We start from the raw sequence: 17,796 nt of genomic DNA, 5'->3' as shown, positions 1-17,796 counted from the left end.
ACTACCATTATAAATTACTCTATTAAAATAAAAGAAATAATTAGAGAAAAAAAGGAAGTACGTAGGAACTGGCAGAGAACACGCTACCCTGAGCGTAAAAAAATTTTTAATAAGATAAATTAAAAATTAAAAAGACTTCTTACAAAACTAAAAATAAAGAAATAGCTAAATATCTTCAGGGAATGACAGCTAACGAGGATACAAATTATTCTCTTTGGAGACCTGCTAAGCGTATTAGAAGACCAATTATTAATGTGTCGCCCATCAGGAAACATAAGCTCATGGGCTAGAAGCAGCCAAGAAAAACAGATCTCCTCGTGGATCATTTTGAAAACGTCTTTCAACCGATTTCCATACTGATGATTCAAATTTAGTTATTGGAGAATCATCCGAAGACATTCCAATTTAACATACATCTCCCAAGGAGATTCAAAAAAAGATAAATTATTTAAAATAAAAAAAAGCGCCTGGCTATGATCACATCACAGTTAGTTTATTAAAAAATTTATCAAATAAAGAAATCATGAAACTGATCTAGTTGTTTAATGCGTCTATTTATTTAAAATATTTCCCCAAATAATGGAAAATTGCTGTAATTATTATTCCAAAACCTGGTAAATATATCTCTTCCTTTAAACGAAATTACTTCTTATAGACCAATTTTACTACTCCCAATTATAACTAAAATATTTGAATAACTAATAATTAAAAGATTGAAACCGATTGTGGAGTGCAATCATCTTCTTCGTCAATTTGGATTCAAGAATAAACACTCCACAATCAATCAAATTCATCGTCTAACTAATAAAATTGAAACAGCACTGGAGGACAAAAAAGTGTGCTCAGCTATATTGCTGGATGTATCTCAGGCCTTTGACAAGAGAGACTTGTGTTCAAACTCAAAAAAATGCTACCAAGATTATTTAGTAAATTTCTAAAATCCTATTTATAGGACTCCAGATTTAGAATGCGAAATAATGATTTATACTCAAATTTTCGAAATATTGCTGCAGGAATTCCCCAGGGCAGTGTTAAGACCTACTCTGTATCTTCTGTACACTGCTGATATTCCAAAAATTCCAGAAGTGACAATCTATGCTGATTCTAGCCACTGGCTGATATAAACACCGGTATAGCAACCAAGAAACTACAATGTACCATAAATAAAATTATGAATTAGTCTTTCAGATGGCGGACAAAATTAAACGAAAGTAAATCCCAACACATAAATTTCACTTTGAGAAGGAAACACCCCTACGATTACTATTAATCAACAAGTAGTTCCGTACTCAAATACTACAAAATATCTTGGTATGACCCTCGATGCTAAGTAACACTAGAAAGAATAAATTAAAATTAAACAGAAACAACTGTGTAATCTGCGTTTTAAAATGAAATGGATGATGATGGAAGGAATTCTAAGTTCAGTGTGCATAATATGTTTTTACTTTATAAAATCATCCTCAAGCTTGTGTGGTCATGTGGTATCTAGCTTTGTGGGTATGCATTGCAGATTCAAATGTTAAAACTATTCAAATCTTTCAAAATAAAGTGTTTAGAGATATAATTAAAGCGCTGATATTGTCGAGACATTCACCGTGACCTCCAAATAAGTACCATTGCAGAAGAAAGAAAGTTAGCAGCAAACAGATATAAATTATGCCTTGTCATTCAACCGACTGGTCTCATACCTCTTACATTCTGAGGGCAGATTTAGACGTCTGAAGAGAATTAAAATCATTGGCTCATTAATGAACTAATATGAAAACGTATGAAAATTCTACCTATTATTTGTCTACTTGAATCGTTGGATATTTTCAAAAGAGACAACTATGACATTTCTGAAATGTCAAGTAAGCTTATTCTCAACTTCTTATATGAAAACTATATTGTAAAATGATCTTTATTGACTGACTCAATTGTCCAATAACTTGAAAAAAAAAAAGATAAGTATTTCAGACAAATGTTACTCAATTACTAGGAAATAAAAAGACAGTGATTTTGATTGACCTTAAAAAGATGTCTTTAAGATCAAGTTAAGGTTATCTAAAATTTTTTTAATGAATTTTTTTTAGTGAAGTTATATACTTTTTTTAATACACTTCTTCTAATTATTCTGCATATAAAAGTATTAAAATAAAGATACCAAAAAAAATTAACAATTTACGGGAGAGAGACATTTTATATTTTATTTTGATAAATATTGCAATAAAATATTATTAAATATATCTCATAAACTTTAATTTTTTGATAAATTTACCCTAATACTTTTATGAACGGAATAATGAGATACATCAATTGATACAAAAAAAGTACGTAGTTGCTTTAAAAAAGATAGATGTAGGCCAAATAGATAATATTTTAAATTAGTAATTTTATCTATTTTTTAGATTAGCAGTTATAGCGCGAAAATAACGAGCTCTACATAGCTTCTTATAAAATTTTTTTCTATACAAAGGAATAACCGAACTGTTTCCCGCTCTGTCATATTTGCGACTGTATTAAATGAATATTCGGTATGCAATAGAGCGGGATATAATTATTCCAATTCGCCGAATAAATTGATAAAAGGCAATTCCTTTAAAGGTACAATCCTTCTTCCAAGGGAAATATGAAACATTCCAAGATTTTGGAAAGATCACGGAGATTGATACAAAAGAGGCAGTCGCTCCGCGACGAGGACCTTCGTTGTTCGCACATAAAAGATACACTGTAATTGTCGGTCACAAAAATAAATCTTGGATTTAACAAATAAAAAGTCTCGATTTTTTAAATCCAGAATACTTTTTCTAAAACACAAAATAATAATACAAAGCTGCTAAAAAATTGAAATTACTTACCACACTCTCTGTATATAATATCTACTGATCACCAGAAGATTCAAACTGGTATAATGGTCAGAATCTTAGAAGATTGTCTCCGTTTGTCCTAGCTTTTAGCGTAATTAATAGATTAAACCTCTTAATGATCATTGCTTAGCTCATAATGATCTCGCTCATTTGTATCGTATAAAATTTATGTATCGACAGCATTCTAGGGTTAAAGTTATTTCATGTTCTATATTATAATATCTAATATATTGCTCATAATAACAATAATTGCTCATAATAATAATAAAAACTTTTTAAATAAATAGCAAATCATTTGAGGATTACGCTAGACCTTTTCGTGTTTAAGCTTAATTGCGGTGATTAGCACTACTGAAATAATCGCCATCAACACGAGATGATTTTAAAGCAGGATTTTAAATACTTTACGTTGATGCTATTTCATTTGGATTATACCGTATTTATTCGGTGCTAAGTGGATTTATTATCAATCTAGATATGTTTCCAGTTATATGACGAAATTTATTAATACCCGTCTAATAAAGGTGAAATAAAATTTACAAACAATATTCATGTGTAGGGTTGCTCGTGTCGCCGATAATTCCTGTGTTCGCAAATGCAATGTAATAGCGTGAAATTTGTGGCCCGACTTCGGACATCGTCGTTGATTGTCATTGAATATTACTACAGACGCCATGTAAACTGACAGATTGCAATTAGTTCATTGAACAAGTAATAAGTGGTAATCTCCTAATTTTGGTTCGTTATAGATGGTTTGATTATGCTCGCGTCCCGCTAATTTGACTGCAGGCAACCCGGGAAACTGCATTCACATTAACTGCTTTGGAGTGCAGTGATGCTGCGTGACATCATATCCTACCTTTAAGCACAATCAAATTATTACTGCACACGTGACAAAACAGTCGATGTTTCCTCGTCGCAACAAAACAATGACTATCCCTGTTGGCCTCTACTCCGCGCCTCGGCGTTTCAACTAAGTTAACTACTTAATTAAACTAGCAGGTAAAGCACATGCTGCTCATTTCTGGGCTATATATTTTTGCGTATAACAGCCCCATGCAATCAAGCATATCAAATATTCTTAATCTTTAGACTGCCAGCATTTTTTCATTAAAATAGTGATTCTTCTTCTCAAAAATTTTTCTATATAAGTAACATACACATTGCACAAAATTTCGAGATTTATGCAAAGCCACAAAAGTAGCTTTCCTGGCAAGAAACATACGATCAAATATAAAAAATGTTTATTTTTTCAAAAATAATATATTTTGGAGGTTTTTGGTATCGCTGATTCTAATTCTGAGCATAGATTTATAAAATTTCGAGCTTTAAGCGCAATATTGACAACATAAATGAATATGAACGTATGGAGAGAACTCATGCAGAGAACTTTTGTTTACTTAAAAAACGACATAAAACATAGACGTAAAAAGTAGTTTCTTTTTGACTTTTCTTATTTGTTTGGTTTAAAAAATTTTTTTCATTTTTTTGTTTTATAACTTTTTTATTTTTTCATATATTTTGTATATAATATTTTGTATATTTTTGTATATTTTTCAATACTAGGTTTTTTTTATATATTTCGGGCAACATATATACAATTATGTTTAATATAATATTAGTATTGAAAATACACAAAAAATGATGATATTTTAAATCACACTCAAAAGCCACAAAAGTGTTTTTCTCAGCAGTCTAAAGATTAAAGAAATAAATGAATTGCTATAATTGTACTTCGTCTATTCTAAGAAAAGAATTTTTTGTATTTCAATTTTTGACTGCATCCTAACATTGACTACCACAATTTTCTATTCCTGAATTATTAACCAACTTCTATGAGATGGCACTTTTGAAATAGGCAGTAGGAGAAGACTTATTCTGGTTTTCCTAAGAACGTGAGATACGACTTCTTATATTTAATTTATATGCTGAAGATAACTCAAAGCGAAGCCGAAATACATTTGTTGTAATATACTATCTTTATATTATAATTATGAAATAAAGATATTATTATTTAAAGGAGGTGCACCTTTAACCGCATCGAATTCAGATAGTATTAAAACTTTGATGGTTAAAAAAAATTTACGGAGATAATCTATCATCCTTTTTATACTTATTGTAATTAGAAAAATTGTAAAAAAAAACGTTTTACGTTAAAATTATATATCAGGCTTCCTTTAAAATGGATAAAATATATTAAGTATTTGAATTATATTATCGCCTTGTTCTGAAAGAAAAAAGTCTAAAGGTTGTGGAATTATTAGATAATTAGTAGAATACAAATTCATTGAATTGAAATATTACGTAATATTGGCTTGGAGAATTTAATTAAATATCTGATAAAACTTTCACACTCTCGAATTTAACCATAAAGAGTTCTCGCTTCATCATCGTCTCGACTATATAATTAAGGAATAAACATTTCTAAGAATGATCTCGATATTCGTTAATATTACCAAGGCGTAAGTTTCGAATGTATGAATATTTTGATACCTAGAACTTTGTCATTATCCCCGCGCAGAATAAAACGGATACTATTTTTACGCGTCATTTTCCGGTATATCTAAATTGTGTGGCAAGGTCCTCTTCTTTGTTTTACCAGGCTAACGAATGACAAACTGCTGCAATAACTAAACGCAAACATTGGCATACAGCAGGTGCAATTCCACGTATGTATGTTAAGATATTCAAGAGACGCAATTCGTTATGCAATTCATGATCGTGCATTACGCTTCCTCTTGAAATTCTAAAGAAAGTCAAACGGTATTCTATTCACTCGTTCACGTATAGTTGTACCAAATCTCATCCATATTTATATCTCGTTTGTTTTTTCGAAATAATAATACTTTCCATCTGCCAAAATTTACATGGAGTGATCAACGTATCGTGCGCGGCACTGCGATATACAAATGCATTTGGTGCAAAAGCTTTCATCATAAATATCGATCTCTCGACATTCTCATTAAAATGATTTTGATGTTTTGATAAGGAATATTTTCGCTTAAAAAATTTATCATGCACTATATCGAATGTGTAAATTCATTTACGCTCTGATATCGCGCAGAAAGAGGGAGAGAGATTATCGTGAGCCACGTTGCAAAATCGCGTATGGAATTGCAAGACGCAAGCGGAATGAAAGAAAGCGAGAAAATGCCGTAACGTATCGCACGTGTAGTGGGTTAGAGAAGGAAAGAATAAGAATACGCCATAGGTTTTCAGAGAAGGTTTTCACGGCGGTCCCATGAGGGTAACGACTATGCTACAGCGATCCCGTAGAGGCTGCGGGATATTTCAGAGCGGACCGGCGTCGTTGAATCGTGCATTTTACGACGACTCCTCATGAGCCTTACTGGCACGCCGATATCCTTTGCCGACGGCACTCCTTGCTCGTGTCATTTTAACATGCAGTCTGCGCCATCGAGAGACGCGAACAATACAGAGGACAAAGAAACACATATATCTCGAGAAATTTTTCGTGGATTAGAAAAAATTTTTGGGGCTAAATGATAAACTTTTAGCCACGATATTTTATGTTAAAACGTTTTGACAGTAGTCGAGCTAAAGTTTTAAGTAGTTTTAATAACTAAGTATAAACTAAATATATTCTCCGTAGTCTTATAACCCAAACAACATCAAATCGGGATATAATAATTGTGATAACATGTTTAAAACGTTTTTAAGACGATTTTTATATATATGATCTAAAAGACATTTAAAAATCTCTTTGAGATGTTTTAAGTCTCAATTTTGAACATGAGTACTATTTGGAAAGATATTTATTATAATTAGAATAAAGCTATATATATACGTGTCATTAAATTATATAGCTATAATTAATGTATTAATTATTGGTGGGCTAAAAGCTTAGGTAATAAATTAATTAGATAATAAATAGGTAATAAATCTATAAATAAATTTATTTATTTACAGATTTCTAGCATATAAAATTCTTTAATAGATGTGCATCAAATTTAATTGTGATACTACTACAGTAGTTCTTCTGTGTTTTAAAAACCCAGAAAAGTTTCGGCGTGCAATTCAAATGATTATAAATATAAATATATATGTATTAGGGCGGTCCATTTTTTCGACTTTTAAATTTTAACGGTCTAATGCTAAATCCAACTTTTAGTTCTAATTCTTTTACAATAACGATTACCTGGTTCGTTTAGATTTCGGTCCTTTTCGGTTTTCGATATTATATTTTCATAACGGTCACCATTATCACTAAAAAAACTGACACCGACTGAAATTGAAAGTTGTATCCTCACACCATATTCGTAACCAGTCGAAATTTTAATGTATCCACAATGTATCCATAATGTAATTTTGGTCCGAGTCCCTGCTTTTCTGTCATTTGATTTTTCTCTTTAAGGTCTCCTAAACTTATTCCAATGAATATAATAGAGACAAATATGGATAAATATTTAGAAAATTTTAATACAAAATTGGCATTCACTAGTTTGAATAAATTGGGCAAGTTCATTAGGGTGCAAAAGACATTCCCCCAAGAAACGTAAAGAAAAATGTTGTCTATAAAATTTTATGCAATGCCTGTGACGCATTGTATGTAAAGCAGACTGAAAAAAACTGAAAACTTTAGAGCATCAAATTACATAAATTAGAATACCAATAATCATTCGGTGATTATGGTGCATAGAATTAATTACGAACATGATTTTGAGCATTTTTTGAATAAACGATTAATATCTGAATGCCTTTACATATATAATATATAAAAGATAAATACATATATAAAAGAATCGTCTTAATTTACGAATGAATACTGAAGATTTACACTACACTTATTTACAGATTTTAAAGGATAATAGTTTTTAATTTCCGATTTGTATAATGCGACTTAATTATTTTTATTTTTGATTTGTTTTTCCTTTTTTTAGTATTTATCTGGTTGATCGATAGAATTGAAATTTATCAGTTATGTTTTTGACGCTCTATTGTAAGCATGTTGCTTATAAGAACTGTTATTTAAATGATTTATTTCTGCAATGATGCTTAATTATATATATTTTTTAATTTCATCCAAAGTTTTAAGACGATTTCTTTGTATGTTAAGGTAAATCATCTTCTTTTTCTTGCTATTTTATTTTTTAAATTTTTAGTCAATGTATGGACAATTTAATGTTAACAGATGTGTGCAACAACAAATCTATAAATTTGTTGATTACTCAAATTAGATTTATAAGAAAGGACATTTATGTTTGTATTATTATGATTGCTAAGGAGGATTCCAAAGAAAATCAAAACATGCAATTTATAAATTTTTGAATTAATAAAATCAAAAAGTAATAAGTATACTTATTTTGTATACTGATTACGCTGTACTTTCATTCGGCGTATTAGATTCTTCTATTAATTTTGAATTTGGAGAGTCTGTATCGATATTAGATACATTTTGAATTAATAGATAAATAATATTTGTAAAGTTTTAGATTGTTAGAATAATAATGGTGACTCATAAATGAAATTCTGTCTGAAAAAATATACTTTTTAAAATTCCTTTATTGACTGTTTTTCATAATTTTATCTGTTATGAATTATAACAATAATTATAAAAATAATTTAATATAAAAATAATAAAAAAGTGTTCTTAACTGTAAAATTAATTTTCTAACTGCTTTCAAAAGAATTCCTTTTTTAACATCCGGAAATTGTGTGCAATAGTCGCTAATAGTTCTTAATCCAACTGTACACACTTGGGGGGATCCCCGGGATCCCAACATCACTTTCTAAATCGAAATTTTTTTCGCGTTTCTAAATTTTTCTTTTTCTTTAAACCTATATATCTCGAAGTTTCTTAATTCTATCAACTTTTACACATTATGGGCTTGTTCCTTAATCAATTCTCTATCGATTGAAAACAAATTAATTGAAATATGTTCATTTTTATGAAAATTATGATAACAAATATGAATGAGATCCCAGGGACCTCAGTGTGTATATATATCTAGGGTACAAAAAACAAGTATGTACAGCTAGGATTAATAAAAATTGTTTTTGATCCTTATCCTTTGTTATAATCTGTGTTAGCATAACAACCGCTAGTCTCGGGGAAGGAAAACTAGTTGCAGTAGTGATCCCCGGGGTGGGTGGGTCCCAATCACCACGACACAGCGCGTCCTCGGGTTGCGGATAGAGGAAAAGCCTCGCTATCTCGGTTGAGCATAGAGGCTAGCTGCGAATAAATTGAATAAGCAGTCGCGGACAGCCGATTGGAATGGTCCTCCTGTTTGGGGGTTGGGCGTGGGTTTGATAGGCTCACACCGTGAAACGACTTTATCTTGAAACAACCAAAACTCGCCATGGATTCTTCTGGGGTAAAATTTTCCGGAGGTAAACTAGTCCCCCGTTCGGATCTCCGGGTGGGGACTACCTCGGGGAACTCATGTCGTATAAAGTCAAAACGCGGGAGAGACTTCAAAGTGGGTACGTGGAACGTCCGAAGTCTTTACAGACCTGGGGCGTTTCAATCGATGGTCGGGGAGGTCGAAAGGTACGGGGTAGAAGTTGTCGCGTTGCAAGAAACAAGATGGGCCGGGGAGGGTTCGCTTAATGCGGGTTCGTACACGCTTCACTATGGAGGGTCGGAGATCCATAGTCTTGGCATCGGTTTTATGATTAATAGGAAAATCTTATCCGCGGTAAAAGACATTAAATTTATAAACGAAAGATTAGGATTGCTCGTTGTGCAGGGCCGATGGTACAAGATCGCGATAATCAACGTACACGCGCCGACGGAAGATAAAGATGGCGAAATTAAAGACGGGTTCTACGAAGAACTCGAACACCTCGTGGATCAATTACCGAACGATTACATGAAAATAGTCGTGGGAGATTTTAACGCGAAAATCGGTAAAGAGGACATTTTTAGACCAACGATCGGGCTCGAAAGTTTGCACGAGGAAAGTAACGATAACGGAGTGAGGGTAATTAACTTTGCGACCGGCAAAAATCTTATCGTCAAAAGCACGTATTTTAAACACAAAAATATCCATAAACAAACTTGGATTTCCCCGGATGGAGGCACGCGTAACCAAATTGATCACGTTCTTGCAGATAAACGGCGTCACACGAACGTACTCGATGTCAGGTCTTATAGGGGGGCGGATTGCGACTCGGATCACCTCTTTGTAATTGCCAAAATCAGGGAACGTCTTTCGCTAAACAAAACTAACGGGCAGTTGTTTGGAACTAAACGTCTAAATGTACAAGGTTTGATCGAGGGAGAAAACGGAATAAAATACGCGGTCGAAGTAACGAATAGACTCGCGGCTTCAAAGGAAATAGATGAATCGGATGATAACACGGTTGATAAACACTGGGAAAACGTACGAGACGCGATAGTAAAATCGGCGGAGGCCACGGTTGGTTTTTGTAAAAGGAACAAAAACAAGCCGTGGTTTGACGAAGAATGCGTAAAAATTGTTAAAGTACGAAACGAAGCGCGCATCACGTGGTTGGCTCAAAATACGAAGGAAACTCGGGATCAGTTTCTTAAGATTAGGCAAGAGGCTCATAATATGTTTAAAATTAAGAAGCGTCAATACTTAAAACGTAAAATTGAAGAAATAGATGAAAATTGTAAAAGCAGTAACGTACGAGGCACGTACATGGGGATAAATAATTTTAGAAAGGGATTCCAAGCTAGGACGGAAATGGTGAAAGATGAGAACGATAATTTAGTTACGGATACAACGGCAGTTTTAAACACATGGAAAAATTATTTTGATCGGTTATTGAATGTCGAATCTGAAAACGACCGGGAAATAGAGAATTTTGAGTATCACACGGCTGAACCTAGGATTAACGAACCGACAATTTCAGAAGTAGAAAGCGCGATTAAAAAATTAAAAAATCACAAAGCACCGGGTAATGACTTGATTCCGGCGGAACTGATTAAATGGGGGGGAAGTAGATTGATAGAAGAAATTCAGAAATTAATTATCTTAATATGGAATAAAGAAGCATTGCCGGAACAATGGAAAGATTCAATTATAATCCCGATTTTCAAAAAGGGGGACAAAATGAGTTGTAATAATTACCGGGGTATCTCACTTTTACCTACATGCTATAAAATTCTGTCGAATATTTTATTAATGAGGCTTGTACCATATGCAGATGAGATAATTGGAGATCATCAATGCGGCTTTAGGAGAAATAGATCGACTGCGGACCAAATCTTTACTATTCGGCAAATCTTGGAGAAAAAATGGGAATTCGACCAATCGGTACATCAACTTTACATTGATTTTAAAAAAGCGTATGATTCGATAAAACGGGAGAAAATGTATGAAATTTTAACTCGGTGGGGGATACCCAAAAAATTGGCTAACTTAGTCCAAGTTTGTTTAAAAGATACCAGAGGTAGAGTAAGAATAGGTAATCAAATGTCGGAAACTTTTAATATTCATAGCGGATTAAAGCAGGGGGATGCATTGTCACCTCTTCTGTTTAATCTAGTATTGGAATATGCTATTAAAGAAATGCAGAAGAGTAATGATGGTTTGCAGTTGAACGGTACAACACAAATATTAACATATGCGGACGATATTGCTTTGTTGGGAGATAATAAAGAAACACTAATAAATAACGCTAAAATTCTATTAGATAAAACGAAAGAACTGGGGCTGCAAATAAACGTTGAAAAAACTAAATATATGGTCACTGATAGAATTCAGAATATTCATAATAACGGAAACCTGGTCGTCTGTGATAAAATTTTTGAACGGGTTAGCAATTTTAAGTATTTAGGATCGATTTTAAACCAAACTAATGAAATAAGAGAAGAGCTCAAGAGAAGAATTAATTTGGGGAATGCGTGCTTCTATTCGGTTAAGAAACTACTCGGTTCGCGGATATTGTCTAGGCGCTTAAAAATTAGAATTTACAGAACGATTATTTTACCGGTAGTCCTTTATGGCAGCGAAGCGTGGTCACTTACATTACAAGACGAGAAAAGATTTAGGGCTTTCGAAAATAAAGTACTTCGAAAAATCATCGGGGCAAAACGCGATGAGGAAACGGGCGAATGGAGAAAATTACACAACGCAGAATTACATCAATTATATAATAGTCCGGATATTATTAATGTCATAAAATCGCGTCGATTAAGATGGGCAGGTCACGCGGCGCGTATGGATGAGAATCGAATTGCATATAAAGTACTAATTGGTAAACCGGATGGGAAAAGACCATTGGGTAGACTAAGACGTAGATGGGAAGAAAATATTAGAATGGACTTTAACGAAATGGGGTACGAGGGTCACAAATGGAGGGATCTGGCTCAGGGACGGGAACAGTGGCGGGATTTGGTATTTGCGGCAATGAGCTTTCGAGTTCCTAACGCCTAATAATAATAATAATAATCCTTTGTTATAATGGTGTTGTAATCGGTAATTAATTTTATTCCCCGTTCAGTTGTGTCATTATTTAAAATCGTTGCAAATATTAGAAAATTGATTTTACAGCTAAAAGATAACATATTTTTATATTAATCGTTGTAATTTATAATATATAAATTAAGAAAAACAATCTCTGGGCAACTTTAAAATAGTATATTTTTTTAAATAAAATTTCAGCACTATTCTTATTCTATTAATTTAAAATTTCTTATGATTATTTATCTATAAATATTGTATATATACGTTAAACTAAAAAAAAATCAAATGTCAGAAAAGGATCACCCAGTGGCGTACATGTCGGAGTTAAGCTATTTATTGATATTTCTTACTCATTAACAATTCTAATATATAATATTAATTGAGACGTATAAGATCTCAAACGATGTAGAAAAACAAGACACACATAAAAGAAAACGTTTTCTAGGCCGATTTTTGTGGAAAATACGTTTTAAAAATCACATGTTGATAGTGTAATATAAGTAAACTCAAATGTTTAATTAGCTGTCGGCACAGGTCCTAATTGTCCGATACAACTAAAATTTGACAGGAATTATTTTTTTGCGAATTAAAACCATTTTGAGGGGTGTTGCGAGAAGAATTAAAAAAAAATCTCTCTACAGTAAAGATGGACCATCCTAATATACAGGGTGTTTGATAAGTAACAATATAACTCTCGCATAGGGATAGAGCGGACTAAACTGAGCGTGACTCGAAAAGTCCTCTGCCATTTTACTATTTTCGCAATAGTTAACAAGATATCAATTACTAAAAATCACCGAATATTGGTTTTCAATAATTTTTTACTGAAGTATTATCAATTTTACAAAAAAACAGCAAGAGACAAAAATTGTTTATTTTCTTCTTATAGAGCCCTAAGAGTTTTTTCAGAATTTTTTATCAACTTTTTAGTATTGCATTTTCTTATTGGCAATTATTTTTATCAACGTTAAAAAATGCGGTAAAAATTCTGAAAAAATTCTCAGAACTCTATGAGAAGAAAATAAACAATTTTTGCCACTTGTTATTTTTCTGTAAAGTTGATAGTATTTCAGTAGAAAATTATAAAAAACTAATATTCGATATTTAGCATTTATATATAATATCTTGTTAATTTTTGCGAAAATTGTAAAATGGTAGAGGACTTAGTTTATTCAGCTCTATCCCTATGCGAAAGTTTTACCGTTATTTAACAAATACCTTGTATATATATGTATAATATGTATTGTACATATGTACAATAATATACACAAGGTTCATATGAAATTATATTTAAAAGCATTACAGACTCACCTTTGACTATTATAAGCTTTAATTTTCTATTGGTTTTTACATGTACTGTTCCTTCAATAAGATTCTTATTATATTAACTCTCAACTACATGAGTAGATCATTTGGACCCTGGTGGAAATTTCAGTTTGTCGCTATTTATATACGGCATTGTACGGTTAGTATTGCAGAATTGAAGTGAGGAGGTAAAAAAACTTGGAACCTTTTTCTCTGTCAATTGCCGCGATGCAATTGTTTCGTTGTTGCTTTAATATTAATTATGATGCAATAAAAGTTTGACCTGGCTTGAACTCGTTAAATGTAAATTCGATAGATTTTTGCCAAAATAAAAATTCGTTTTTAGTAAGTGCTTGTTTATTAGTGTTGTATTAAGTATATATGTATAGATATATAAGTATATTTAAGGACGACATGTACCTCAAATCTTCTTCAACAATCCGATGTTCGAATAGCTCTCTTTCAAAACGGCTGTTAATTTCCTAATCAAAGTCGCTAGATCCTCCAAAATAAGCTCTTAGGCTCTTTGAATGAATTTCGAAGGCCTTGTTCTTTTTCCCTCGCGTGTTTCTTCTTTGCTGGGAAATCTTTCTCAAATTCCTCTGAAGGCACATATCTCAACATCATAGATCGTTTTAGATATTCGAAAAACGTTATTATTTCTCTTGGCGTTTTTTCTGTGCGCAAACTTTCAGTGATCGCTGTCCTTCGCTTATACTCCATGATATTCATAATCGGCTTAACTACTTTGAAGTTAGGAATGTTTCATTCACGCATCTACTTCAATATGAAGTAGCAGCTACAGGTGAATCCTAATATAGCGAAAATTTCAAATTAAATTTTGTCCGGGTTCTAAGAATGGCTCATTCTACAATATGTGTATGTATAAGTGTGGTGTAAACCTTTAGTACCGATCGTAAATTAAAAACCATTCTTTTGGATATAAATGTAAAGACATTCAGATTTTAACCATTTATTCAAAAAACGCTCAACATTTACTTTTTCCCATTAAAATTATGTTCGTAATTAATTTTGTGCTCCGTAACATTAAATGATTATTAGTATTCTGATTTATTATATATGATTTCGGTGTACTAAAACCCTAGTTTTTAATTTCCATCTAGTCTGCTCCACATACCATGCGTCACAGACTTTGAATAAAATAAATATACAACATTTTTCTTCACGTCTCTTGGGAGAATGTTTTCTTACATCTTAATAAACTTACTGAATTTATTCAAATTAGTAAATGCTAATTTTGTATTAAAATGTTTACTAATTATTTATCTGTATTGTATATATTGGAATACAAGTATACAAGTTTAAGCGGTGCCATATAAAGAAAAATTAAATGACAGAAAAGAAGGATCATTCAGCGGCGTATATACCGAAGTTAAACTATTTACTTTTAAAACGTTAAATACGAAGCGCTCTTACAGTTCCGAGTGTTAAGATGTTGAACTAACATTCATTTAAATTAAATTAAATTAAATTAATTTATTTCAGAAATAAATTGAGAGCTGATAAATTACCGGATTCACACAATCATTCTGATAATCCCCCCCAAATTTTCCCAAATCTTAAAAATTGTAATAAACTTATTGCGAAAAATATTGCCTCGGCCGGGAGTCGAACCCGGATCTCTTGCATTCCGTGCGAGCGTCCTAAGCCTTTAGACTACCGAAATAAATTAATTTAACTTAATTTAATTTAAATGAATGTTAGTTCAACATCTTAACACTCGGAACTGTAAGAGCGCTTCGTATTTAACGTTTGAATATTTGAGTTCCATTTCCAATCAGATCGCTATTTACTTTTGTTTTTTACTTATTAACAATTTACTTAATTGTTTAAATAAAACGTATAAGATCTCAAACGATACAGAAAAGCAACCCAGACACATGCTTATTAAAATAAAAACTTTAAGAGAACTTTTTCAGAAGAACATTTAGTTATCTCGAAAATGATGTCCAAATGATATCTTAGAATAATCATTTATCAGAAGCATCTACTAGAAGAATTCTTTAAGATATTTTATTTCAGAGATTTTTGAAATTTTTATCTTTATGATATCATGCTAAATGGTATCAATTTGTTCTCTCATGGAAGATGTTTACATGTTGCATTATATTATATAATTTTTCAACCATGCAAATGCGTATACGTCGCTATTATTTGATTCGGAAACTAGACATAATTATGATATCTTTTATAAGAAACCCATTTGTTGATATTTTAGGAAATATCATACAGATAATATTTTTAAGAAGCAGATAAATTAATATCCATCAAATTTAAGATAGCGCAAAATACCAAAGGATAACGAAAAGATGTATGAAAAATGTCATTTTTTGATCGTTTTTAGGTTGTCTTTTCAGCAAAACAAAAAAATGACTATAAGATGCTTTTTAGTTTTGTTGAAGAGACAACTTAAAAAAACTATCTTTTCGCCATCTTTCTCTGGTTTTCTTTTCAGTAAAGCAAAAAATCGACTAAAAGATATTTTTTTATATCACTGAAAAAATAATGTGAAAAAAAAATTTTTCCGTTATTTTGATATTTTTTATCGTTCATCCGCAAACAGTACGCGGGATCGTCACCAGACGAACGTGGTGGAGTTCGGAATCTCGGGTTTGAAAATCATACAGGATAGAATAAAAGATGCAGTATTATGAAAAATATTACCTGTGTTCTAACGAACACTAATAAAATATTTTTTGAAAGCGAGTATCCTCAAAAGGATCTATGATAAAAGATAATGGCTCTTGCACACAGATGACACGATAAGCATTGTAGAACACATAAATGTATATTAACAATCATACAATTTCGTTTAGTTTTGTAAATTGAAAATTAATTTGAATATCTAATATTATATATGCTAAAATATAAAAATTAAAAGAAGTCTTAAAGACTAAAAGATGTTTATAGAAATCACCCTTTAGTCATCTTTTCGACGACTTTGTGCTCTCTGGATATATAACAAACTTCCTTTAGACATCATAAATACGAACTCTATATGTTAATATATTTTGGATATCATAAAGGCATGTAATTTGAGAAATCTTTTAGGTATCATTTTTGTGATATCTTTTGTTAATATTTTCAATTCGAGATCAGAATCTCTTCGGGTAGCGATATAGTGAATGAATGAGAACTTGAGTTATTGATAATTAAAAATATCTTTTTAATAGAGCTTTTGAAATACAAAGATAAAAGCGTTAGGGTAGACACACACAGCGAGCGAACATGAACCAACACGACCACAAGATGGAGTAAAAAAAAGAATCTATATACATAGGAGCGAGCGCCATCTAACTATTATAAATATCAGCATGGACAAATTGCCCTCTCAACACTTCCTCTCAATTTATATGTAATTTAATTTTAACATAAACAAAAAATATTTTGTAGACAAAAAAATCGCAGATAAAGAAGGAAACGTAATAAAGAAGGAAACGTAACATATATCTTAAATTAAACAAATTCCTCAACCTTTCAAACTTTGTTGTTTCTACCCTTAGTTAATAAATCGGTCTTTTGGTGTTCAGAAGGAACATATACAATTTTAATGATGCCGCCGTTACTCAAATCTCTAACAAAATTTACTTTATGTCTATGTGTTTTAATCTTTGATATTCCCATTTACTCAACAGATGTATACAAGCTTGATTCTTCGTACATAGTGACTGATCTGTCCAGCTTTCATCCGAATTCTCCGAGGAGATTCCGTGTCCACACGGTTGAAGTGTTGACTAGAGCCACGTACTCCGCCTCAGTGAAGGATAAGGCTATCGTAAACTGTTTCTTTGTTGTCCAACAAATTGGATTTCCATGAACTTTGATCAGAAAGTCGATTGTTGACTTTCGATCTCTATCTCCTCCCCAGTCTGTATCAGCGTAGATATTAATTTTAGGATTCTGTGATTTGCTAAATCTAAAGCACATATCCATTGTCCCCTTAACGATTCGTTTGAGCTCTTTCGAGTGTTCTTCAGTCGCTGCTCCTTGAAATCGATTGTAATAATTTACTGCTGCACTGATATCCGGTCTCGTATTCAGCATTACATATATTAGGTGTAGTAAAAAGAAATCTATTATTTTTCCAATAGATGGCTTTAGTAATCTGTATCTCGCGTTGTATAAGTGCGATCGGGTTACGCCAGATGGCGTTAGAAAGATAAGATTTCGTACTAAAAAAACTTCTCAGACAGTTTTGTGATTGCTTGAGTCAGTATTGT

The 17,796-nt window shown here is 32.0% G+C and overlaps 1 protein-coding gene across 1 annotated transcript; it reads left to right on the top strand.

Moving 5' to 3' along the window:
* The first annotated feature begins 9,052 nt into the window (after window positions 1-9,052).
* LOC108746197 lies at window positions 9,053-17,393 on the top strand. Its single transcript, XM_018482813.1, has 2 exons — window positions 9,053-10,859; window positions 17,212-17,393. The coding sequence occupies exons 1-2, from the start codon at window positions 9,173-9,175 to the stop codon at window positions 17,391-17,393; spliced, it is 1,869 nt and encodes a 622-aa protein (XP_018338315.1). The 5' UTR covers window positions 9,053-9,172.
* Window positions 17,394-17,796: the final 403 nt, after the last annotated feature.

Source organism: Trachymyrmex septentrionalis, unplaced genomic scaffold (genome assembly GCF_001594115.1).
Source record: "Trachymyrmex septentrionalis isolate Tsep2-gDNA-1 unplaced genomic scaffold, Tsep1.0 scaffold160, whole genome shotgun sequence".
Lineage (NCBI taxonomy): Eukaryota > Metazoa > Arthropoda > Insecta > Hymenoptera > Formicidae > Trachymyrmex > Trachymyrmex septentrionalis.
The sequence above is the reverse complement of the archived record's forward strand: the minus strand, read 5'-3'. Positions and strand labels throughout refer to the sequence as shown.